The sequence below is a fragment of the Bombus pascuorum genome, chromosome 9, assembly GCF_905332965.1.
Source record: "Bombus pascuorum chromosome 9, iyBomPasc1.1, whole genome shotgun sequence".
Taxonomy (NCBI): domain Eukaryota; kingdom Metazoa; phylum Arthropoda; class Insecta; order Hymenoptera; family Apidae; genus Bombus; species Bombus pascuorum.
This window is the reverse complement of record NC_083496.1, coordinates 2,100,745-2,128,137: the sequence shown is the minus strand read 5'-3', so window position 1 is coordinate 2,128,137 and position 27,393 is coordinate 2,100,745. Positions and strand designations below refer to the sequence as shown.

Sequence of the window (27,393 nt, the reverse complement as noted above, 5' to 3'; positions counted from 1 at the left end):
TTGTTTACCCGGAACGCGTTTTCCACTCGAATGGAAATCAATCGGCGTCCGAGCAACGAATATCGAAAGGGGAATTAATTTCAGCGACTCGTTCCGCTATCCAGTTAGACTGTCCCTCCTACTTTGAGAAGCATGGAACGCGCGTTACCCCTTATTTCTGCGAGCAGATTGCCCGTTGCCACGGCGTATGAATTTAAATGTCCTCGACCGAGCCAGTGCCGTTAGTTGCTCGACTCGAATTCCACCGCAACGTCCGTGCGTGTATCTTCGCGAAACGCGCATCGAAAGAGCCGCATTCGCGATTTTAAATAACGTTTGTCTCTAAACGCGTCGACTCCCTGCAACGTTACCGTACGTTCCCGTTAGAAACATCTCTCTAATTGTTCTATTAGGTCGATGCGTACGAAACATCATTTTTTTCTTTCTTTCTTTTTTTTCAAAAAAGAATTTTAACGTAATTTCTACGAAGCTGTATATCACTTGATGTCGACGATTTCTACGCACGTTCGGTGCACTTTTCTAATCGCTAACTAGCTTCATTAAAATACACCTATGAAAATTAGCGAATCTGGAATAAATCGAATGGAATAAAAAAGATATAGTATAATAATATATAACACAAGTCTCGAAAAATGTAACTCTTTCTAATCTTTAACTTTTTCCAAATGCTGAATTTATGTCCCCGTGCCAGTTTTTCCAATCGTAAATTCAAACTTTGGACAAACGATATTTCATACGCGCAGTAGAAATTAAGATAAAAGTGGTGTACCTAAGGGGGAAGAAAATGTATCAAAATGAAAGAAAAGTTAAATTCCATAAAGTATCGTTAAGAAGATCGGAAGAAACGTAAGGAAGACAACGGAACTCGTGGAAATTTAGAGTTTTTGTGCAAGTCGTGCGCGCACCCTCAGGCACGTCCATCCGTTACGTTGCTATATTCTCATCACTCTCTTTCCACGTAATTTATGAGTTTTAATTAGCCAAGATGCCCGAGGCTACACCGACTCCTGGCATTATCGTAACTAACCTTACCATCGTCGTATCACTGTTACAGCGGGAAACTCACCCCTAAAGTTGGCCTCTACTCGTCATCAACGAAAACGACCAAGCCATCGTTAAGATGATCGTGCCTCGTGCGACAGCATATCGAATTAAATGTGAATCTTCTACGTTCCGCGAGTTAGAACGACCGATTCTTTTCATTTCGACGGTCAGCGAACGATATCGATTCGCGGCGATTATTAGCCAGGTTAATAGGCAACATATTTCTTTGGACGTTATCGTTCCGATCCTGTGGGGCAAGAGACGGTGTCCCTTTGTTCCGCGATACAGCCTGTTGCTCCACGCTATTTACAAGGGGTAGTTATCGTTTTACGTGGCGAATTTTCGAAAATTTTCCACCCTTCTCGATCCACGACGAAACGTCTAAACGAGTGCCGTATAAATATCGCGAACGCTTACGAGCACATGAAAATCTTATCGACGATTCGGTGTTTTAAAGAGAACGTTACGTAATAGTTTTTATCACCGAGAAGCGATTTATCGTCTGTATCATCGGTCGGCTAGAAACTCAAAAACTTATATATTGCTAATATATATTTTCTTCTCGTGATATATAATATATTTTATATAAAACGAAACGAAAGATAGAAAAATGTAAAACACAGCATTCTTCGAAGTAAGAACGAGTCTTTCGGTAAATGAAATTACGTCTTGCCATGTATCTACGTAATTCCTTTTCGTCGAGAAGGAAACAGAATTTTCTTGGTTATCTAGTGAGGAAGAGCGAAATATTTGCTATATTTCGGGTATAGAACGTTTTGTATCAAATCACTCACCCTAAGTGTGTATTGCTACGTGAATAATTAGGATTAAAGTCTTACCTGCAACACCGATTTGTCAAAGCCCGCTACAAGGGCGGAGGGTGAGGATGAAGGCGAAGGCGAAGAGGAGGGTGAGGTGGTATAGGCCGAAGGACTAGTGGCAGTAACGGGGGTCGAGGGTGTCGAGGGGGCAGGGGAAGGTGTCAACCCCCGAGGGCCCCCTGCAGTTGCACCCGATGCCCCCGGTGCAGTTCCCGCAGTTTTTTCCACTTCTGTAACAGAAAAACCAAAATTCCATTAAGTACAAAATAAAATACGATATAAAAGCTTAAGAAACGATAATTTTCTTTCTACGTAATTTACTGTCTGATACTAACAATGTATATCGATTAACCTCATCGTTAATCAATTATAATTAACGATATCAAAAGTTAACTGAATTGACGATTTCTCGAAAAACAATAAATCATTTGTAAATTAATAGAGCGAGGCTCTTGGACGGTGGAATGAAATCATCGAGGAAGATACAACATCGAAAACCGCGGAAAAGTGAAAACCGATATAAACGAGCCACCAAGAACTATCCCATCGAACGACTGCAAAGTCGTCGATTCCAATACAATCAGCTTTGGTTTCGAAATCATATCTAGCGATCCAATCCACGTCGTAACGACGCTATGCGATCTAGACTGCTCGTCCATTGTCCAAATCATTCTTCTACATTGCGGTATAAAAATTCACTCGATACTCAATCCCAGACTCGTACGAAATACTCACATCCATGGCTGTAATAATAAAATCGCGTAATAAAGTTCGTGCAAGTCCTTCACCATTAGTCTGAGGCTATTCGCGGCCGATCGATATTTTCGTCAACCAGTATCGATATTGTCGAGGTTATTAGATGTATGTGAATACAAAGGAACGCGTAAATTGTAAGATAGAAAATATATATTTTAAAACTAAAGTGTAAATACAAAGTTTGGAATATAATACGAGCTGGTGCAGATCCGCACGCTAGCAGTGCTACCCTATGACTGAAAACGATGAAGCTGTCACGTAAAATAAAAAGGGAAATTGAAGACGAAAAATAAGAGATAAAAATTAAGAAATAAAAAGAGAGAATTTATTTCCCAGCACTTGGTTTACACTAACTACGATTCACTTCTGAACTGTTAAGGTTATTCGGTGTATGTGGAATTAAAGAAATGCGTAGGTAAATTGTAAGGTATTGTAAGTATATATATTGTGAATAATAAAGTACAAAATGTGAAATACAATGTAAGCCGATCCGGATCCTCTCGCTAGCAATGTTACCCTGAGACTAAAAGAACCGCCGAAACCAACGTCGGACGTGTACCGCTTATGGTCTGTCATCGACGCATTCTTTGACCAGAAGACCAGATGTAGAGTTTTCTCAGAAGTGGCGATCACTTCAACATGAACTCCAGCCGCGACTTTTCAAGATCGAAGCTTTTACAACTACTGGACTTTCGGCGGAATCCGATTCTTTTTCTTCGTCATCCCTCGATATCCCCACTATCCACGCGTTTTGTTAGGCGCTCTCGAATATTCGGCATACATTGTCGCCGAGTGCCGCCACATCTTTATTTCCGTCATCAGCCCATCGGTTCCGAAGCGCGGCCTAGTCTCTGATGTGGATTGAGATGTGGTTGATGTTAGAAAGCCAACGTCGCCTATCTACCGTTTATGGTTTGCCTTCGACGCAATCTTTTGTCTATGCGCTGTCGATGGCTTTGTCACGAATCAATTTTCCTTTTTGCCATGTGGTACGCCAGATGTGACGATCCTTGCGAGATTCCCCGTAGTCCGGACGCCAAGACCTATCTATTGTTCTATTAACTCGCAGCAGGCCTAAGAAGACGACATAAACCGAATCTGTTCAGTTTCAGTTTTCTTCATGTAAACATTTTCGGTTTACAGATGGTCCTTATGTTTGTTGCACGCTCTTACCTAATACGGAGAAAGCGGGTGTCTGGCAAGATAAGACTTTTCCCATGAACAAGGATGCCCACGAGCCATATCTAGCTCTCCTTGTCTTTATTACCTAATTCATTTACCAATGGGCATCGCGGATCATTACCCTCACTTTTCCACCAAAAAGTGTGGACAACGAATCCGCGTTCGGAGTTCAAAAGGGAACACCCACACCGAGTTTTCCTCAGTAAGAGCAGTAGAGCAGTCAGATAGTCTTGAACGGTCACGTCTAGAGCTCGGAAGTGTATTGTAAACAAAAGAGAAAAATAAAAGTTTCTTTTCTCCTTAAATTCATTATTATTTTACGTGACAGCTTCGATGCGTAAGAAAACTAAAGACCAGATGTAGAGATTTCTTAGAAACGATGGCCACTTCAACAGATATCCGCCACGCGAATTCCACGTAGCACTCGGGGCCGGTCTCGCGCGTGAATTATACCGGAGCTAGACGCATTAAAAACCATCGTGACCCATTTCGTCGATCGTGACGGGAGACTGGATTCGGCTGGACTGGCGCGACAGTAAGAAAACTTGTAATTTTCCGGTCGGCCGACGACATTGTATTCTTTCTCACGCGCGGCAATAGATAATAGGAACGAAAGAGGGAGCGAAACTCGGGGCCTGCAGGAAGTCGAAACGAAACTCGGTTTCGAAGCACGTACCCGGACCGAAGGTACGGTCAATTCATTGAATAGGAAAGTAACTTTCATAGTTTATAAGTTTACCCTCCGAACTCACTTCGGATCGAGTTAGCGGGAAGACGCGAGAAAGGAAGGCAGAGAGAGGAGAAAAGGGGAGACAGAGTTCGCGTCAGGATCTCGAGCGAAGATTCTTCGAAGATGCGTTTAATATGCTCGGCTCTAATGTAATTGAAAACTTTCGTTGGATTCGTTTTCGTGGCGGTCGATTTGCAACGCCTGCTTCGCGCAACTTGAAAGCTCGTTCGAAATTCCATAAATTACTGTCCCCGTGATCGAAGCGGTTGAAAATATTTCCGTTCCGCTTGCGTCGCACTTTCAGTGGAATAACATTTCAAGAGCCGGTCCAATTAGACGAATCTTCCGATCGTGGCCAACAGTTCCCTTCGTTTGTTATCTTCCGCGAGATTTTCTCGCTAATAATTTCGCCGCAACTCCTCGCTCAGTTTTACGCGTACGTATAGTCGCGGTCGGAACGAAATGCAATGGCATTAAAGTCAGAGTAATGAGAATAAATCGGGCAGGGAACCAGCCCCCTGATACCGCTTTATTGCCGCCCGTTTCAGTCGCAAAACTTCAAGAAATCGCTTTCCCGTGTCTACGGTTTTCGTAGATGGGGCTTCAACCGAATTAATTTCGTCAACCGTCATACTTTGAAGGAGCACTCGGTTAAGTATGACATTTCTCTCTTTGTACGCAGATAACTAGATAATTATAGTTGCACAAAGTGTTCGCTATCTGTCGTCGAAAAATGTCACGCTCAAGGTAAGCGTAAAATAATTATCGCTTTAAATGTTAAAAGCCTTCTTGTTCATTGAAAAGAGGACAAAATTGGAACATAAATATTCCAAGTCCGTGACAGGATTAAACTCGAGAAACACAATGAATTCGGCAATTTAATCGAGAAAGAAAAATTATCGCACGGATGCAAACTGGAACAAAAGGTTTAAAGAGACTGATGAGAGCCTGCGATTATCGAGTGAACATGGTTCTAAACGTACACTGAAATAACCAAAAGATAAAAGATCACCTTAAAGATTCATTGCACGAGGAAGATATGACTTTTCTATTCTCGACTACGGTAGATATCAAAGCGTTTAAGGCCTTGGCAGAGGATCTCGAACGCGTCTGATACGCGAAAATATGCCTCTGGAGATCGTAAATTACGCACCGGAGTTGGTCGGAATCCACTTTTGCAAAAGCCGTTATATTTTTATTCGCCGGGCTCTCGTATTGCCCGACAGTCCCATGACATTATCTTAACAACCGAGGGAGAGGGCAAGTTTTATTGCTGAATTTCGTTACGTTCTTGCCTGCAGTCGGCAACAGAAGCCGGAAAAGATGGAGGGAAGCTTAAGGGTCGAGACGAACGACAGAAACTCGTTTGCTCGCGTAATTACTCATGAGCTATAGAACTTTCACGGACGAAGAAATATTTCTCAAGCGACGGTATCTTAATGTATTCGTCAAAACGTTACTTTCTTTCGTTTAAGCGACCAAAGAGCGACGTCCGCTCCTCGCGGTATTGCCAACAGGTTAATCGCGAAACAAAATCCTCGCCCCGAGACTCCGTCCTTTCCCCATATTTAATTTTTCGCTGAAACGAAGACCGAATTTGTTTTACCGCCTCGAATTCCTCGTCTAGAGTCACATATTTGCCGATAATTTATTTCAATTTACGAGAACTTTTGCAACGCCTGCCAAAGATATTCCCAAGCTTGGCAAACTTTGATAAGAAGGATGAAGATTTACGAATAATTGAAGAAACGGACGAACGAAGCTTACTTTATACCCACGATTTTAGAAATCCTGACCGATTAGAACAAAGATAACATAATACGAGAAACAGATGTGTATCGTTTTTCTGTCTCGACAAAAGTAAGAAATAATCCGTTTTATTGAGAACATGTTGCATGCTTCTAGCATTTTAATTGCAGAAACGCGAAATCCGAATGCAGCAATATCGACGATTTTGGAATTTGCAGTTAGAGGTTAAAGCGCGTCGTAAATTTATAATCCGAAGGTTAAATTTCCTATCGCCATATATATTCTGCCAATATCTTTCCACGGTACACCCAGCTCGGTAACAGCACTGAACCACTCCGCATAATCGTACGTATTCTGCGTCGTTACTCGCTCGAACGCATTCGATTTATTAATAAATTCGTCTGGTAAAAAACGTCAAATTGCGATTAAAACATCGTAGACTCGAGCAACAACTCGCTCGTACGTAGGTGTCAGACATAGTTATTCGTGACGCGGAGGTTAAACAGCGAAATTAACGGCGGACCAGTGTCGTGCGATTTATGGGGTAACGCGGAAACTCCATGATACAGTGCACGTCCGTATTTGCGTGCGTGCACCTGTACCCTGCGCTTTCTCTCCGCCCTTGGACGAGAGACGAACTTCCTGCGAAGCGCCAGCAACACAGAAGAGAGAGACTCGTCGTGTACAAACCTCCAAGTATACCTCCAAGTATACCTCGAACTTGCGTCATAAGTTCGTACCACTAAGTCCTTTTCGCATTCCGAAGTTGGATAGTCGGCGAACTAGTCGCGCTACTTGAGTTACACGCTAAATACATAATAACGATGCTCGCGTAAAGCCTGCGCACCATCTCTCGTTTCCATCCCTACATGTCCCGTAGTCCCGTTAGATTATGCTAATCGAGAAGGAAATCCCGCTACACCAGAAAGAAACGGAACGCGCGAACGGCGTTTAAAATTCTCCTCGCCTTTTGTTCTTTAGGGGCTTTAGCGGCAGACGCGTACACTCATACGTGACTCGTATCGCAAGATGATATTTTTTCCTCTCCGCGAAATGAAGCGGAAAAAAATTCGCTTGCGCGAGAAATGTCGTGTGTATGTACGTGCGGAGCGTGTGTTACGCTCTTCGATAGAATAAATCAAATACCACCCCCATGGGAAACGTTTGTCATGCGAGGGATCTGTTTGACTGGCGTTAGTCTTGCGGATCGAGAATAGTTTGGGGTTGTGGAATCTCAAGGAGTTCGAGCCGATTTCTATCCGATCTGTCCAATTAGGAAACGCCGTGTAGTAATCGTATCTTGTCAAAACACGAAACAAGATGGAATATTTTACATACGATATTTGTTACGAGACCACACGCCCTTCCCCTTTAATTCGGAATCTGTAACGCGAGGGACTGGTCCACGAAACGCTACTGAAAGCGAGGGTGTCTTTCTGAAGAGGACATTCGTAACACTTGTCGCCGCAGCAGCTGCCAACAGGGAGTTATTGCTCTCTCGTAACAACGGCGACAGGGGTGGAACTTTTCCAACTGGTGTACCGTCAACGGGAATCAGACGCCTGGCCAACGGTGGTCTTTGAAAACACGTCAGCTCTTTATCAAAGCTAACAAGAAGCGTCGACTGCCGCGTCGCACCTAACCGAGTGGCTGTCGCACGGAAAAATCCATCTTCCTGCGTGGCTGCGGCACCGTACGCTCATAAATACAACCGCAACTTCCGACCAACTCCGTGATTTCATACGTACGATCGAGTAAACGCAAGAAGAAAACATTCTATCGATCTCCTCGATTATCCCGTTGTCAAAAAATCATCCAAAATTATCACGCGCTTCTTCCGACATTTACGTTAATTCTAACGTACGTTCCCCGAATTTTCGATCCGATCGAACGCAGACGAGAACGTTTCGAGACTAAAGAGAACGATCTGGGCAGCGTTCGACGCCATCCTCTGGACGCTATTTGTAAGAACAGAAAGACTGGTGCGACGCGCGATTTATCCGCGCGTACGAGGAGCACCGTGGAGAAGACGAGCTGTAGCTCGGTGGCTGAACAAACACGAAAAAGAGAGACGAGAGAAAGAGTCGGGAAAGGTAAAAGGCGAGAGAGAAAGGTAGGAAAAGAGAGGCAGAAATCCCTTGTTAGCCGCTGCTAGGTCCGCCGGGATAAGTGCCGTGGGGTGGTACACGGTGAAAAATAGGACGAATTTGCAGCGAGAAACATCAATTCTCGCTGGCAGTAGTCTTATTCCGTCGAGGAGGCCCGGCCGGAAGAATCGACCGGAGAAAGCGACCAAAGTACTCGAAGCTCGCTTTCTGGTGAAAAATAGGAAAAACCGCGCCGCGAGCTTAACTCGACCGTCCGTTCCTCTGTTCGCCTGTCCACCAATGGGGGATAAGCGATGCGACAGCACAGTCCGGGAACCAGAGGAACGAACCTTGACGAGAACACAAAGAGACAGAGAGTCACGAGGCTGGCTCTTCAGGATAAACAAGGTAAAGAATAGTTGGAGAAAGTGGTGATAGTCGATGAATGAGAGTGATAGATTGCGCGACGCCATCGACCGACGCTCTTCCACCAATGGCCAGCTCGACCATCGTGCTCCGCAAACGGGAACCCAATCGTTCGACAATCTCGACTTCCGTTTCGCTAAACGCGACTACCCTCGTATTCAGCGCGCGGCCCAGCTATTTGTTTGCTTCCAAAGACTTTCATATTCGGTTTTACGCACGATATCGTAGTTGGGAATATTTTATTTTTCAGGTATACCGTGTTATACAAACGGAGAGGTAAGTTACGATTTATACAATGCTTGTTATAAGGAAACATGGATATAAGATTTCGATTGCTTAGAAGCCATACTGATCTACTCTATAAATCGAAGAACAGAGAAAAACGGTTAGGAACGCTGTCCGTTTTCTATCTTGGAACTTGCCATTATTTCTGCTATTTTCTTACATCGCAATGATCGTAATAAACAGAAAGGTGTACGAACGATATCGTGTTTGCTGTAGGGGAGAAAATTGATTAAAAGTAACATATATGAAGGCCAAAGAAGCGTAAATGCGAAAGGAGGAAAGAACGAGGGAGAGAACGGGATTGTAATGAAATTCGAAGAATGAAAGTACAAATGTGTTAATTATCGTACGTGATTGTAAAGAGGAAAGAGTTGGAACGATAGAGGGAACGAAAGAATTGGAAGGAAAAAAAGAAGTCGAAGCTATTTCGAGGCAGCCAGCGTATCCGGTGTTCGCGTTTGAGTCGCTATTAAGCGGCGAAGAAAACCAAGCGGAAAATCGAATGAAGGCTCAGCGGCGGGAACGCGTCGTTGCCGTCTAAAAATTAACGCGTTTAATTCCCAGCGCCGGCGATCGCGTCGATCCGTGTATTTCAGAGAGAACGAACCGGTGAAAAAATAGCGGCGGGAAAAGATTTTAAAAATATTTTACAACGATAAATCATGAGGAATTCGCGTCGCGTGGCGAGGCAACACCTGTCACGCCGTTATGGAGTCTGTATTTTAATCGGGAGGGAAGGTTTATACGTCGAACATCATCCTGGTGAAACCGACACGGGACAAGAAACGTATAGCGAAATTCGACCGGCAACTAATCGCGCGAGACGCAGATCGCTTCCATTAAAACGTTCCAGATATTTATTCGAATTTTTCAATGACGAACAACGAACGATAAATCACGAGGTGATCGATCGGAAGAGAAGCAGCAACGAGAACGTAGTCCGATTTTATGCACCACCACCGGTTGAAAAGTGATACACGCATCGACGAACGGTTCAACCCTGGCTATTGTATGACCATTAACGAATCAAAGTAATTAGCTAGACGCGTATTGTGCGTCGCGAACGTCGAACAAAGCTCGTAAATCGTTTCGCGCTGAAAAGCGCGACGCATTGCCCGTAACCGTTCAGCCAGACAAATCGCCGTCAATAAAACAAATAGATATCCGTCGACGATGCGAATGTAAATGAATCGATAAAATGATGACGAACGAGGACAGGCAGGACAGGATTAAAAGATTTCCCTGGATAAACCCAAAAGCGAAAGCTCTTCTCCACGTGTCCGCAACAACAAGCCGCCGTAGCTAGAAACTGTGGCCGGACGGTGAATTAAAATAAAGCGTCCGCACGCTTCCTACCAAGAATACCAACTTCACGGAAGCTTAAAACTTCGGCTTGCCGTTAATGCTTGCCCTCGTTTCCCGTGATTTTCAGTAAAACTCTCTCCTAACGTCGAGTAAATCTTCCGACGGATTCCCGTTACGACGAACTCGCTCTGCCTCCACTCCTCCACCGGTATAAAATATAGATTATTATCGCGCGTTTATGTGCGCGAGGGAGCGCGCGCCTGTCTGTCGGTTCGTCTAAACGTGCACAATGTTTAAACTTTTAATCGAGCAAAATAAAAAATCGAAAAAAGACACGGTGAAAATTGGAAAAAGATATTAACGCTGAAATCGACGGTTAAACGGGATTAAAAAATTCATAAGGAGAAAAACGGGACCAAGTGGTTCGTTATATTTTTTTCAACGGTTTGACGTTTAACTTTATGGAGGCGAGTGAGAACGCGGCTAACCGATTTAATGAAAAATTTATCGCATAAACACGGAAAGAGATCCAAAAAAAATAAATATAGCGACCAGAGACACACGCATGGTGTTACAAGAGACTATTAGTCGTACTTGTTCTATTATTTCGATTTTAATTTGGGTTCCAACTGTATACCTGTTAAATATTTACCAGTACTTTACTACTCTCTTCGCGTTTCCTGTATCCTATACGTGTCCTAACGGCAACATATTCGGCACATTATTACCTTCACCCGACTTTACCTTGCGTAAACTAGAGCGTTTTAGTATTAAGGTGTCGTGTAACAAATGAGTTTTGTTAGTACGATGTCTTCGTCATGAATATCCCTCGTACCAAACTTTTACGTAGTCACTTTTACGTAAAATTTCACGTGGATCTGGCGGTTCAAGAATTTTTCTACGGGTTAGTGTAATTTAACTTAAGTTAATTTAATTCAATTTAATAAGCACACGGGGAAGGAACCCTTCTACGAGAAGCTGATATACAGTAAGAGAAAAGCAAATGTCGAGATGATACAGTCGCTGTGAGACGGTGAGACGAGCATGTGTATAAATACGCTGTACTAAAACTAAGCCAGCTACCGCTCGGGTTAGCTCAGGTTACACACACCTTTCTTCGTTGGTCGAGGTGGAAGAAAGATTAATGTCATTGCATAAAACGTTGCCTAAATCGCATATACGAACTATAGAATTAATAGTAATTGAGCGAGAAGCAAATTGGCAGCAACGCGTATCTCTCTTCTTTCCTTTTAAATCAAACAACGTGCTTTCGCTGTAAAAACGTGAAAGAACAGCCGCGTGAGAGGGTAACGTTGCCAGCGAACAGCGGCTAATTTAAACGGACGACGCATGCAGTTTCTCGCTCGAACGATACCTCTTAAACGTTCTATCGCAAAGCAAAGCGATAGAAAAAAAAGAGAAGAAAAAATAGAGGTGAGAAAGAAAAGGAAATGAAGAGGAAGAGAAGAAAAAAAGGAAAGAAAATGGACCGACGCTTTTCTCCCCGTGGAACCATCATGGCAAAGGACGAATTAATCTGGCTTCACGCAGAGCGAGCGGCCCTTTTGCCCCACGTTTTCGATGTAATTGAATCTCTCGTCTTTGCCAAGGCAATTGTTCCGCCCTTCTCGCCCCCGGCCGAGAATTCAGGGCTGCTCTCTTACCGCGAGAAATTAATCTTCTCTTTCGCGGAAGCGATTCCACCGGAGAACCCGGTGGGGGATAGAGAAAAATAAAAGTGATAGAGCGCTAGGTTCGGTTTTCGATCGGTCGGCAAGAGCCATTCGTAGTCTTCCCCGGGTTCGATTGAAAATAAATTCTCTCGATCAGCCTTCTCTCGATGCTCCATGCTCACACGCTGCGATCCTATGCGTCGTGATCCTTCGTTTCGAATTCAAGTATAAAGTACAGAGCAATGATGGAGTATCAGCGATCTACGAGTGTAATATTTCGGTAAGAAAAATTGAGAAGAAGAGCCATTACAAAGAACAAATTATATGTAGCGTATATACCGTGAGAAGATATACCTGTATCTTTCAAGGTAGTATTTCTTCATCAAGTTCTATATTTCATTTTCATAGGAGATATCAAATTTGTCTAGTCGTACGAAAATACTACTAAATGATAGGAAATTGAAAATACATGGACCCGATTAATTGGTACGAATACAACGATGCGCTAATCCTTCATGCGGCTACTATTTATAATATCAGAAATTTATTCGTGCAAATTTTTCGCGAGAATCTTCGAAAAGAAAAGCTATTACGAGAGATAAATTATTTTTTCAGAAGAAATCAGAAGAGACAGGTCTCGACCAAGCTCCATTAAACCTTATCGTATTAGGATAATAGGATTGCTTTTATTACGCTGTTCTCGAACAAGAATTTCTGTTTATCAGCGTAAGACACTCCCGTCTCATTCTTTCGGATACTACGTTCGGTGAAGGGTACGAAGACAACGAGGAAGGCTCGACCAGTAGAAGAGAGAAGAGGCGCGGGAGAAAAATTACTTTGGCGGCAAGACGTGACGGAAATGCCGGAGCAAAGATTGCAAAATTACGGGACATATTTAAATATTGCGGAGCCCCGTCGAGGAAAGTTTATCGGCGGCGAAGCAGCTCCTCTCGAACGACATAGTCGCAACTTTTAACGCGAAGGATGGCACCTGTAGGTCGAAATTACCGAGATTTAATAAATCCGGCCGTCCTCGAAGCGGCGTAAAAAGTTTGACGAAGAGCTATGGAAGAGCGAAAGATTACGATAAGTCGAAAAATGAAAAAAAAAAAAAAAAAAAAAAAGAAAAGAAACGAAATGAAAGAGAATCGAGAACCGGTGCATCGCGTTCGAGTTCAGACCTTCGAAATTGAATACGTTCGCGTTTCCGTTAACAGCTCGTTCTCTTCGTTCTTCGCGACTGCAATTACAGTTTATGGGAAAATTGATTTCTGTTAAAGTCCACTAATTTTTACGACATCGATTTAACCTCCTGCACCTTACGATTTCTTGGGAAACTATTTAAGTTTATCTATTATTAAGTTAACTGTTCACTCCCACAGCATCGTGTCAGACTAACATCAAAATGTATGTAATTCTAATGTAACGTGATCTTCGATCGATATACCAAACTTTGTTACAAATGTAATTTGCCTTCATCGAGTGTGACATGGTATTATGAGGCGAGGGGATGAATTTAAGGATCTCTGTTCTAGAATAAAGCGCGTTTGAAAGACTAGCAATGGCGTAGGTAAATGACGTAAGAAAAATATAACGTTTCGATGTCGAAGAAACTTGGCTCTTATGAAATTTTTGCACGTTCCAATGCTCGACGTTCGTTTGCACTTTCTCGCGCTAAAAGGTCTATCAAAAACCGCAACGCAGTAGGAGAACGCGTTCGCGGTCTGGAACGCATCTCACGGCATGTTCTATGTGCGATAAAAGCAGATGAAAAACGTTCCGGGCCGGTGCACGAATAAAAGGCGCGAACGGGTGCTCCTTCGTCTCGCTCGTCGACAAAGAATATAAATCATATGCTTAAGGAAGTAGTACGGCGGGCATGGTGCTCCTTTTGTACGGAAGATTACGGAGTGCAAAGGAGTTTCCTCATTTTTCATCGTGGCGACCGTCGGAATTAACATATTCATAAGATATTTATCAACGTATCTCTTTGACACCTATTTTTTGAGCGCACCGCTTATGAAACGAATAAATTAGACGGAACGAGGGGCCATCTTTCCTCGGCTGACGCACAGAAGGAGATGGAAAGAGGGAGAACAAGAGGACGAAAGCTTGGGCCGTGCTACGTAAAATATAATACACGATGTATTCTGGCCAATAGCGAACTTCTTTCTCCATATGAAAGTAACCAAAAAAAGAGAGAGAGAAAGAGAGAGAACGAAGAAGAAGAAAGAGCAAGCTAAGCAAACGAAACGTCGAGAAAGAAAAAATCATAGAAAATAAAAGAAATTCTCAGGTTGATCAACGTGTTTACGAGACTTGCTTCGGCAAACAAGACGACGAAAATTTCGACCGTGCCACGTAAAATATAATACACGATGTATTCTGGTCAGCCGCGAATTTTTTTCCTTTGTTCAAACAGGTAAAATAGAGAAAAAGAGAGAAAGGTAGGGAAATGAAGCGTGTAGAGTGAACAAAATGCGAAAAAATAGGAAAAATTTGAAGAGAGAAAAATCAGAGAGAACATCCTCGATGTATTCGTGATACGGCGTGGCGTTTAAACAGAAAGATGACCGGTCTGTGCAGGCTGGTACCTATGCTTATACCTTGGTTATACGCGAACACAGAGCGGCGTACGTAATTCTAGGATGACGTTGGTGCCTCGAGACCTCGAATAGCTCGTGCTACGCAGTCGTCTTAAACAGCCTTCGTAATAGAACAGGGGATTTGACGCGGACACGATCATCGGTAACGCGTTCTCTGCCATGAACACAGGCACGCACACGCGCACGGCTACGTTCACCGTGCGGTGTGCAAACACGAGGCTCGGTTGACGGCGTATGCATAATTCAGGAATGCGTGTGTCGTCGATACGGCAGCGAACGACGCACGATAGTTATGCATATGTTCCGTGCGGATGCTATGCCGCATACCATCTCTCTTCCTCTTCCTCTGTCTCTCGTTCACGTTCGCTATACGCTTCAGCTTCGATTTGTCTCTCTCTCTCTCTCTCTCTCTCTCTCTCTCTCTCTCTCTCTCTCTCTCTCTCTCTCTCTCTTTCTACCACCTCGTTCGAATGCACTCCACTGATTTTTTGGCTGTTGGCCAACACCGACACCATCGAAGAATCTGTTGTATTGCACGCTGCCGGCACTAGAAGCTGTTTCCGAGGATCTCGACCTCTTCGTGAGGGAAGTTTGTCCATTATTGCTTCCAAAAGATCTATGGGAAGTCACCGAATATCGAGAGGATAAATTACATTTGCGAGTGGCTGTATCGAAACGAGTAGAACGTTGCTAAAATATTTGGTATAGTCGTGGACCAGGCAGGAAAATTATCCGGAAGAATTGTTGGAAAATTATTGAAAAACGCTCGAGCCACGTTCAATGTCCCTCGAGGATCACTCGAGATCGTTCAAAGTTGTTCGATGTTATTTGAAAATGAAGTATTTAAAAGTTTTGCTAAAAGCTGCCGACCGTGCAATACACCCTAGTGTAAACTTGTAAAATATCACGCAATATATGCAAAATCGATGGTTTTTTTCAATCAAGTATGCAAATTAATGGGAACACGTCGCAGAGAAACCGATTGCTAAAAGAGTCAAGAAAAAGCTTTAAAATACTCCGGATACTCCATAGCGACGATCGGCTTGTTATAGCAAACCTTTTTCCTACAACTTCGGTAACAAGAATTTTCGAAGCTTTCCGAAGAATCGTCGGCGTTGGCGGAAGCTTAACGGAACTAAAACAGGGCTTAAATCTTAGTTCATTCTCCGTAACTCGGCAACAATCGTCTTAACGGTTAAGTTCAATTTCTTGTTTTTCTCCTCGCGAACGCTTTGTTTCGATCATTCTTACGCTCCTCCCACGGTCGTCAGTCCGCTTAATCTCGAAAGTTACCAGACCTTACTGCTTACTTAGTCGTAAAACCGGCAAACGAACGTAGAGTGGGAAGAAGTTCGAACGATAATCCCGGCGTGGCCGTGCGACATTTAACGAGCCACGTAAATGGCGAAGTTTACGATTTTGGCTTTTATTTAGAAAGTTCGGAACCAACGGAGACGTCGCCGGGTCCTCGTCAAGTCGATGCACGCACACATACGCGTGACACGCACACTCGCAATGACAGGGCAAGCTCAAACACACCGTAAAAGGGAACTCACCCTCGCCACTCCAGTAAATAATTAACCGTATAGTCGGGGCTCGAGTGTTCACTCCTCGACTGAAGGATTCCCCTTTGCTCCATCTTTCGACAGCAGACGTTACCTGGACGAAGATACTATCCGTACACATCCTCGCGATTCTCATTAAAAATACCGTTTCCACGTTTCTTCTCTTCCCATCAGCCCCTCTCTCTCTCTCTCTTTCTCTCTCGTTTCACGCGTGACGTCTTTGGCGCCTGATTTTATCCCGTCGGCTAACGAAGAACGAGCCGAAGGAATAACGATGAGAACAAAAGGGGATAAAGCGATTCATCTCTAGATCCGACATGGACGAAAACTTTTCTTCGCAGCGCGAGTAATTTCTAGATTTCAAACTAGCTAGTTGAAAGATGATAGAATCTTGCTAAATAATTCGTTACACGTAATACCGTGTGATTGAAACTATTAAATTTCTCGCTTAAACTCGCGGACGTTCGTCGCATCATGGATAATCGAATGAAATTCTACGAATCCAGTTCGACACCGGTCCCGGGAGAAGGGCGACTTTAATATAGAGCCGCGCCACTTTAAGAAGATGAAACCGTACCTACGCAGACATTACTCGATTCCATCACCGTGGCGGAGCACGCAAATTTGAAATGACATCCCTTGCAAGTTCGACGCTAAAGAACTCGCTATTCTCTCGTAAAATGTCAGGTGGCCAGGTGGTGCTTTTAGTTTACGGGTCTCGTTACTGCTTTATCGTGTGTGTCGAGATCAATAACGCTCTAGCTATGACGATATATTTTCCCTCGGTGATCCGCGGCAGTAGCTCTGACAAATCCCGGACCTGTACACGCGTTCCTTCTCCCGTATTCTCTTCGTTGTTTCTCTTTGCTCGCTTCTTTTACCATATTCTTCGTGCTCGCACCAGCAGATGACTGATTATGTAAAAATGTTCACTACGTCACCTGTCTCTTGAAATAAATTTCATGGAACCGCGAAGGTGTACTGTTTTTCTAAGTACCGAGTTCTGAGAAACGAGGTTTTCTTATATTCCCTCGGTACGAATATGCGCCGTAATGTAGAGAAAAATGCGCTGAATGCGAACCTCGAAAGCTTTCAAGTCCGGAAAAAATTCCTACGTACGTTCCTCCTTCGCGTTTACGTGCCTTTGTACCGATTTCCAACCCCGAAAACCCGAGAGTCCGCGTTAAAAAACCGATGATAATCCGAACGAAGACGAACGAAATACGCAACGATGCGTACATTCCTCAAAGTAACGTTAAGAAGTATAAAGAAAGAACGGTATCGAAGTTCAATAATTGCGAACGAGCTCTGATAAAACACTGATTCGGTAGAATTTCTCGGTTATCCGATGTACGATTATTCGAAACGCGATAAAAGTTCGGTGAACGTGTTGCGTCGGTTCGTTGCAGACATTCGTCCGTAATAACACGCCGTGTTAAATCGCAGAGTGCTAAAAAATTCATTAAATTCACTCGCCAATTTTCTACTAACAAGGATCGGTTACAAGCACGATTTCTACGCTGCTGGCAATAAAATCTCGACGTAAAACGGACGAGAAAATTGCATATTTGTTTTATTATAATTATATTTTTAAGAGGTAATTAATCATCCTGTATTCTACGATATTACAATCAGTAGAGAGCCAGAATCGCTGAAAAGTGTATGATTCTTCTATCTGCGTATTTTTTTCGTTCTTCCATATTATTTTCAATAATAAATAGTTTTCTACATTGCGCGTAAAATAATAACAGACTCCTTTACGGTGAAATTATTTTTCACGCATGTTTGAGAAGAACATCGAGAAAGAAAAACTCCGCTACTTCTACCATCGATTCTTTAAACGACAATTAATTCTTGAACGAAACGATTCGTTAATTAGTATTTCTCTCCAAACGACTTCATTTAGTTGCACCGGTAAAGGCAAATAGAAATTAGCCTCGAAGCGATTACGTCGGACAAACTGTACGTAAAGCTTGGAAAATCATCAGGGAAGAGTGGCAGATAAGGAAACCTCGCGATACTAGCGGTCGGAGGCTCTCAATCTAATAATACTCGTAAACGACGACGTTCCACTATGTGCACGTGTTCAAATATTAATGCTTTGTATCGCGGGAGCGCGAAATAGGGGCGAGGAAAGGGGCGGGAAAAGGGTTGGGCGCGTTTAGTACACAAGCAAATAATACGCAATGGCGTCGAGTCCGGAATATTGTCGTTGAAGTGATTATCGACATTTAGGCATTCCCAGCCGCCAACAGCAATTTCCGCCCACGCGTGTACGTACATGCCTCGTATAGCATACGCTGTGGAAACTCCAGGTGTGCAATTAAACTGATCCGCAGCGCGTTGATTCGTCCAAGCGATAGAAACCGCGGGAGTACGTGTGATCGTCTTGGAAAAAGAACAAGAAATTATCGACTCAAACTGATCAGCGCGACTCTACGAGATTTACTTCGCGCGAAATCTAATTAGTAACGAGAATGGAATGAAATTCAAAGTCGATTACAAATTCGCTAATCTCCGAAACGAAGAAGAAGAATCGATTACACGATCGTGAAATTGTTCAAACTGAGAAACTTCTATTTTTCTCTTTTTTTTTTCTTTTTGGGCACCTATTAAAAGCAGTTTCATCCCCTGTCGACCCCGTCTCGTTATCGAGACGATAAAAACCGACGGTGTTTAAGGGAGGAACGGCCGAACGAAACGGTATCGTCGATTTGAGCCCAATTTAATTTGAAAAAAACTTTTAACGACCTCGATCCTAACAGCGGAACAAGGGACACCTAAAGAAACAGGGCGGCCCTGGAAACTGGGTGTGAACGCAATTTACTCGTGCGACGCCTTGACGATATTCCGGCTGGTCCTAATATCGTGGACAGGATCGAGAGACAAGGCAGAAGAAGAAATTTATCGGCGAGTTACGCGAAAAACGTCTGAGCGAAGGAAACGCGAAGAATAAGTTCACGGTATAATGGAATTAATCGTAGGTGGTTCGTAACGAAAGAAACGTTCCTGGAGAAAATTAGCTCGAGACAAAGTGCAGCAGGAAACTCTAATTACGACCGTTACCTCGAGACAAAAGGAACGAACAAAAGGAAACACGATTTCACAGGATATTCACCGAGCAAGGATAATCGAATGCACGCGAAATCAAAGTTTTGGGGCGAAAACTAGCGTTGCCGACGTTCCCGTAGCGAGTCGTAGCGAAACGTGGCAACCACTGGCTGTCGTGTCACATAAGAGTGGCGAGAGGCGGACAGAGAGTAACAGGCAACGTGTGTTCGTGCATGCCTGTGTGACGAGGGATGCATTCAGAGTAGAGTACCGTCGTGTATCGAGCAAATATTGATTCTGAAGCATACCTGTTTGCTTGACGGCCGCTACGTCGTATTCCCGTGCATTTCTCTCTTCTCTTCGACGATTTCAGATCTCTGCCTCGCACCGCCACGCCTCCCCCCACTGTCCCTATGCCCGTGTATCCAGCGGAGAACACGCGCACGATATTATCAATGTAAATACAAAGAATTCCTACTTTCAACCAGATGCCTTTTCGTTCGAAGCCGTACAAACGAATATACAGTCGTGTTTAAAGAACAACGAAGAGCTAAAACTTTTCTCATTTTACGTACCTGAGGACTCGTAGAAGGTTCGAGAGATTTATTCTCTCGATAAGCTGCAGTTGCGGTTAAAAATCGAGAAATTTCATTTCCAACGAACGCGAGTTTCTTCGATTTTGCACGACAAGGAGGGAAAAACCATCACGAACATTTCCCTTACAAATCCTTGTACCACATGGACGAGCGTCGGCCGGTACAGCAGACACATGCAGTTTAAATGAACGGCGGACGAACGAAAAAATGGATCGGTGACTTGCAAAGCCATTAACTCGTTTAACCACGAACATCAAACGAACCACGAAGACCGATCATCCAGCTTTGTGCCAGGAAAATCGATTAGCTGTCACTGCCAACACTTAAAACATCGAGTTCCGACAGCTGACTTATTCGTCAACCAGCAGGATCCATTAATTGCGCTTAATTGTCGTCGAGATCGATTCACCGAGTCGAAGAAATCGTTCCTTCGATCGGCACTTTTTTTTGTAGCCTCTGTTGTCGGTTCGACGCTTCCGTCTCGACGATCTCGTCTTGTAAAACACGAAACACGGTAAGCTGAAAAGCGAGAGAACAAGAGGAGCGTAAGTGACTCTAGTGGAAGCAAAACGATTCGAGGAAACACGTTCGGCGCATTCCGGATGAAGAAGAAGGAAAGCGCGAGGCGTGGCGAACCGAGAGAATAAAATCCCGAGAAACTTCGGTCATAAGGAAACTGGCTGGATCTTCGAATGCTGGTAAAAGCATGTGCCGGATGAACAAATTTATGCGAGTTCTTTTTTTCTTCTGCCTGTTTCTTTTTTCACGATGCCGCTTTACTCTTTTCCTTCATTCAGCCGACACGCTCCTTTGCAAGCAACGCGATGTACAGCACCGTGAAACCCGCTATTAAAGACTGGGCTGGGCCCCTGTATAAAGAGAAGTATCTCCACAAGGTAAAAGCAGCTGCCGTGGACCCGTACAAAAGCCTAAAATGCATATTTCAGGAAATCCACAAGACGAGACGGGACGAGACGCGCGTAGAATCGCCCTGCTTTATTTATGAACACCTATCCTGCCCCGTATCTCGAACGCTTCGCGCAGTCGAACACGCGTCGCTCCGTGTTACTCCAGAATTTTCCCTCAAAGTAACTTTTTCGTCCCGCGACCGATAATTTAATCCTAGCAATCTTTTTACAGCAATAAGAAGCATATCAACGCGTTCAGATCAACTTTATTTTCTCTGCCGTGACCATAAAGATAAGAAAAAGCAGAGTTTAGGTAAAACTAGTATATCCTAGGATACTTTTTAATCGTGACACTCTCGAGAATGTTAAAAAACATTAGAATGCTACACGATGGATAAAGAGAAATTTTAGAGAATCGCCCATTAAACGAGAAATCGCTCGTTCGACTGGCTAATTTGAAATTTTCACGAAGATACAATCGCCGTTCGAAACAAGATTTCAATGGAATCGGATTCGAACCTAAATTACACGAGTTGCGGATTACGTGAGAAAATGGTAAGGGTCGGCGACGTGTCTTCAGAGCGCGAGGGTTGTACACGTACGAACAAACCAACTTTCCCTTCGTGTACACGTGTGAAGCTTCAGTGTCAACAGCGCACGAGTAGCGAACCACGTGTACCAGACGAATGTGAAAGACAAGAATGCGAGGGATTTTACAGCGCGATTCCTACGACCCCCTTGTGGCCTGCGGTAAAATAATCCCACGCGGCTCGTATCGCATGCGTAACAACCCCCGAAGAGATCGAAAAATCGAATCCCGAACTCGTAAAGTTACTTGGCTTCCTGTGCCCTATGAAAACCAGAGTACGTCCATCTCGTGTGACACGTGCAATCTCGCCCACCATGATTACTTCTGCTCCAAGATCACAAGGTATTATTTTTATCGTCTACTTTTTTTCGTCCTCTCCCCTTCGGATAAAAATATTTCAGAAGACGGTTCCACGTATCGCTTGCTTTTAACGATCGTCGGCAGCACGACTTAGCTCTACGGACAAACCATCCCCCATGGGAAATGGATAAATTTCTGAAACGTCGTCGAGTTGGAACGTATGGAAAGCTGTAAATGAAATTCCTGCGACGGAAGAAGAACGAAGAAGGCTTTGCAAATTCACAGAAACGATGCTGTAACGTAGCTGCGTGGACGAGGTCCACGTGGCAAAGAGGAGACGACACAGAAAGAGAAGAACGCATCCGGTGCTATTTGTCTCTGACATCGTTCCAGCAGGAGAAGTCTCGTTCCGGACTAAGCTACTTTCGCTTTAGCTATCAACCGACACACACGAGCGAGGCGTCGTTTTATCCCTCGACGACGGAAGATGTCTGCCGACATCATTCTGGACTGTCAGCTTCAAGGACAAAAACTCGAACGTGTCAGCTTGCAAAAAGAGGACGAGAGGGGCTCGAGTTTAAGTCTTACATCCTCCTGGCAAAAATGTACCGCACGGTCGATGACAAAACGTGCAATGAAATTCCGACAAGGCAGGTACGAACGACATCGTACGACCGGAAGATCGTTCGTTGCAGAGAGACACGTATACCTTGGAAGGTTCGTCGAAATATCATGCTGCACCGAAAATACACGATATTCTCTCGTTTTCCCTTCGACAAACATTATTGTTAAGAAGTTAGATTATTCTGTGCAAAGTTCAAGGTGGAATTTCAAAACGTTGAACCTTGTGTGACTCGAACGACCCTAACTTGCTACGTTGTCTTTAACTACTTTCGTAAAGTTAATCCCATCGTCGTTCGAAGCGTCACACAGTTACCAAACGGAAAGAGATCAAAATGGAACGCGATCAAGGTGCACGCGAGACCTGTCGTGACACCTTTCCTTAGCCGCTATCGTCTCTTTCGTAAGGTGACCCAAACAATCGGAGCAACGTTTCTCCGACTGGTGTTTTTCATCTTCCAGTTCCCGCTCCTTTTGTATCCGCCCCGCGCGTCGTAACCCTCTTTCATTCTACCCCAATTCTACGGAATGGAAGAAACTCCCCGACGGGACGAAGCCCCGGTAGCTTTGAATCCGACGATGATACTCCAGGTAAGGCTGCCTGGTGCAATAACGAGTACCGCAGGGAAGATCTACCATTGATTTTTATATACGTAGTCCGGATATCCGACCGGCAACCGCCCCCTCAACACCTTCTCCGGGCTCTTTTCTCTCGCCACCGCCACAACCACCACAATCGCCGTTTGCGCGTCGCCCTCTTTCGCCGAGTTTCACCATTGTTCGTGGATTTAGCCGGCCTACCATGCCCATTGCGGATTGCTTCGTTTCAGACTCCGCACACTAAGTAGCCCGTCCTCCTTTCTACATCCGTGCTCCCGTGTACTACCCCGATAAATTACTGTAATAGCTCTCCTCCAGTTAATTAACCTACCTCCGGTTTTCCAGCCTCCACACCTAACCTCTCGGTTCCAACTATCGTTTCGCGCAGTAAGAAATTTTATCCGGCGAAAGACCACGGTTAATGCCGTTCCATCGCATTGCTCGCTAGTTGGTCGATAGTTGTGTAATCGTTTCGCGAGCCATTACAATTTTACATGATCGACATTTCTGGAAGCTGAGTCTAGACCATAAAACATTTCGTTATTGATACTGTAGATAAGAACTTGTGGCTTCGTAAGTGGAATTACCGATCCACTGTTTATCCTCCGACTACACCGACATCGATATTCTGCTCCGAGAATACTCAAACTTTGACGCAATTCTTTACGCGACACTGAGCCGAGGTTAGTACAAGTAAGTAAGTGATAAACAGATACAAAAATAATAGAAAGACTAAATACTACAATAAATAAACGGAGTATGTAAAAGATAAAATGAATATTTTTAACAAACGCATCCAGAAGCGAGAACAAAGAGAAAGAGAATATTTCGTAGACCGAGGAACGATGGAATTTTATGTACGGGCGAAGCAACTTCCTGACTGCACAAACAGGCTTTAAGCTCTGCCGGGATGTTTGCGTAAGCGGGTAACATATGTGAAGCTAACTGTAGGATTACAGTTGGCGGGCAAAAAGGGTGTAAGATTTATCGTTTAGAACCGTTTAAGCACGGTCATTTCGCACTGACCGGTGCTCTTCTCTATTAGGCTTTAGTTCCCCTTTAAACACGGCTGGCAGATCGATACGATCGCCGTCGAACGAAATTAGAAACAAAACGGACGCCGATGAATTCGCTGTAATTCGTCGAGCAAAGCGTGACTTCTTTTAGGTCGACGATTTTCCGCGAAGGTACTGGGAACGAGACGCACGCCTCGATGCATCCCGCGAAACGACTTAAACGTTCACTTGGGCCGTCATTTACGACGGTTAAAAGCTCCAGCCGTGTTACTTCGCCAGACGAACGTGCAGATCGGTCTAAAAGAAGAACGCTTTTCTCGTCGATCTGACGTTCTTCGAAGGAAATAACGCGGATCTATAAACGATATAGTTCTACATCTATATAATGGGCATATACAGATTTAATGTGTCTTTTGTTTGCTGTTTATTGGCGAACCTTATAATGGATTTGGTTAAAAACGCGTACGAGATCTTCTTGCATGTACATTAACGCGTATTCGTAATTATTCGCTGAACGATTCTACGTTGCTTGAATACAACACAATTTCGTTTATTCGAATGAAATCTTAATTAATAGCCGATTCGATGAATTCCTGTCCATTAAATCTAGTTATCTGATCGTGAATTTCTATTGTACTATGAACGAAAATTATACCTGGTACGCAGCACCAGTGCATTCTTATTATACGAGCTTCGTAAATTGTTTATCGCTATTATCATATTAACGATGTTCGTATAAACGGTACTTGTATAGGTATTAATAATTGTACAGTGTTAGAATTTAATCTTACAGTTAAGATAAATAATCTGTGGAAGACACAATGTTTATGTTAAAATAATTGTTCAGATATGTATAATCTTTCGTGCTGGACTGGGTTAAATGCGTGTTAGAGTTACTTGTATGTGAGTACCAGTGTGTGGATACATGTGTGTGTAGCGTCAGAGCGCGTCCAGGCCTGAGTTGAGACAAAGGACGATTGGCAGTTGTTAAAAAGCATCCAGAAGAGTCGTCGTCGAGTGTAGAGAAAGTGAGGAGACGCGTGCTAGTATGTATCGAAGAATATGTGAGAAATCCTTCTAGTAATAAATATAATATTATTCAAATATTACATCCCAGTGTATAGTCAATGTTCCTTCAACATTATTTCGGCACCAAAGATCCACAATTCTTAACAATAATATTCGGTGATATTTATTAGACAGAACTACAGAACCAAATGTATATAAGCGAGTGATATGGGGTACAATTAACAAAGTATGCAAGTAAAGAATTTATGGATTGTTGACAGTTGGCAAGTTACTCTCAGACTGACTGTAGGTAGTGACTCGTGATCCCTTAAATATTTTGAACCCCACTCTCTATACAGTAACGAGTATGACCTATGTAAGTGTCTTGTTCGAATGGCTGTGTAAGTGTCTGGATAAGAGTATTTGCATCTACGTGTGTAATAATATCGTTGTATTCCAACATACAGTAATAACGGTCAACTTGATCGCAGGAAACAAAAGAGACAAGGAAGAAAGACGGAGGCGGAAGTTGGAAACGTTAAAGGATACAGTTAGATAAACCGCGACATCTGCAACCCCTATGCGGCTAAACCGTCGATGCAAATTTAACGAAACATCATCGATCAGTCCGCAAACTCGAGATCCCAATACACGGTACAGAACCATTAACGGTAAATCATTGGTCAGTTGGATCGATTCGCATCAGCCATTATCGCCGCACACGTAACGTATCGGCAAATCGTTAGCCTGAATCTCCCCTAAATCCTTCGAATCGCCGTCAGACTAACCAAGAATCGATTCAATTACATTCGGCCAAGGACCGTGAGAAGATATCCGCCCGAATCTGTTCGCAAGACAATCGCTGTCCGATTGCCGATACACGTTGCACGATTGGTAGAGCAACGCGTTATCGTAATTGAAAAAAAACAAACTGTAAAAAATCGATGAGAAGTTGATTCGAATCCGAGAATATCGTATTTTCTGTTCGCAAGACAATCGCTGTCCGATTGCCGATACACGTTGCAAGATTGGTAGAGCAACGCGTTATCGTAATTGAAAAAAAAACAAAATGTAAAAAATCGATGACAAGTCGATTCGAATCCGAGAATATCGTATTTTCGTCGAGAAATTGGCGCAAAGACGCAAATAGTAGACACGAGGAAGAAAAGTGAAGCGACTGTCGGATGAAACCGGCGCTGTGTTCTAAAATCTCCGTAACTAATCAAACTTTAACGACTTGAATCTAGTTTAAATTGCTATATCGTGAGTATCCGTTCCTCGATGTGTTCGTTAAAGGTAGTTATTACGCGCTAAACGAATTTCCCGATTATTCGAGAGACAAACCATTCGAGCGTCGCCTTTTATGGAACAACCAGCTTCCCGATCGACCGAAAACAATTACAATCGCTTTGTCGAGTGTTATGGGACGGTCGATCGAGTTACGGTTGTTCCATCGTCAGGCGAGCAAGAAACGCAACAATCGGCTGATATACGTGTTACTGATGGCTCCCTATGCGCTACTAAATACCAAGGAAAACTCGCAACTTCGTTACAACCGAATCGACGTCACGCATAATCGGATGCGCGATATTAACGCGTTCTCGATTCAGGTAGACGGTAAAGGCATGGACGCACACGATATGAAGGAAAATCACATGGCTGTAACGATGGACGGGCGAAGGAAGAACGGACAAGAGGAAAGCCAGGTAAAACGGAAAGTATTTGAGTTGCAGTCCTAACGACGTTAAACACCTTGAAAAGCTGTAAGATGCAACGGGGAAATCAAACACGACCCGAGTTAACATCAAAGACCTAGGTTCTATACCCTTGATATCCAATTAACGCGTTTACCGAAGCTCGCGAGAATCTACGAAATTCGAAAGATTCTGGCCGACTGGAGAGACGAGGAAATGTTAAAACGACGGGAAAGGATGATCGAGGCGCTGGTAGAGAAGCGAGGAAACGATTATCAAAAGGTCGTTGTTGAATCGTTTCTCGACAACGCCCGGTTTGCCTAAGGTTTCATTAACTAAAATCTCGCTGTTTCACCTGGAGGCCGCAGCTGGTAATTAAAATGTCGTCGACAGGAACGCAATTTGAGCTTTTAATTTAAAGTACTTCCTGCCGCCATTATATAACCTACGGTGACGCGTTTAACGTGCAAACTCGCCTCTCTCGTCGAATCTTGTTAAGTAGAACGCGAGCCTTTCTATACGCACAATATCGCGCGCAAACGCTGAGAAACTTGTAAGCGCGCAAAAGCGCGACTCTGTTCTTCCAACGTGCTTTCCGATACGCTTCGTTTTAGCCGTCCCGCTGCTGATAATGGACCGTGTTACTCACGATAACGGCGGCAAAATCCCACGAGATACGGTGCTGTGTACCACGCGTTCCTACGTCGGGCAACTTGCCTTGAAACAGAGAGAACAGCGAAACGGGCTTGAATAATGCTCGTGCGCAGCTGAACATCTTAAC

General features: G+C 43.8%; 1 protein-coding gene across 10 annotated transcripts in view; it reads right to left on the bottom strand.

The window, feature by feature from the left end:
- Nucleotides 1–27,393, bottom strand: part of LOC132910266 (dystrophin, isoforms A/C/F/G/H) — a 455,671-nt gene that overhangs the window by 375,905 nt on the left and 52,373 nt on the right. For all 10 annotated transcript variants that reach the window (XM_060965815.1, XM_060965814.1, XM_060965813.1 and 7 more), the window contains one exon: nucleotides 1,884–2,095. In XM_060965815.1, the coding sequence (XP_060821798.1) occupies nucleotides 1,884–2,095 (212 nt within the window). The remainder of the gene's footprint in view (nucleotides 1–1,883; nucleotides 2,096–27,393) is intronic.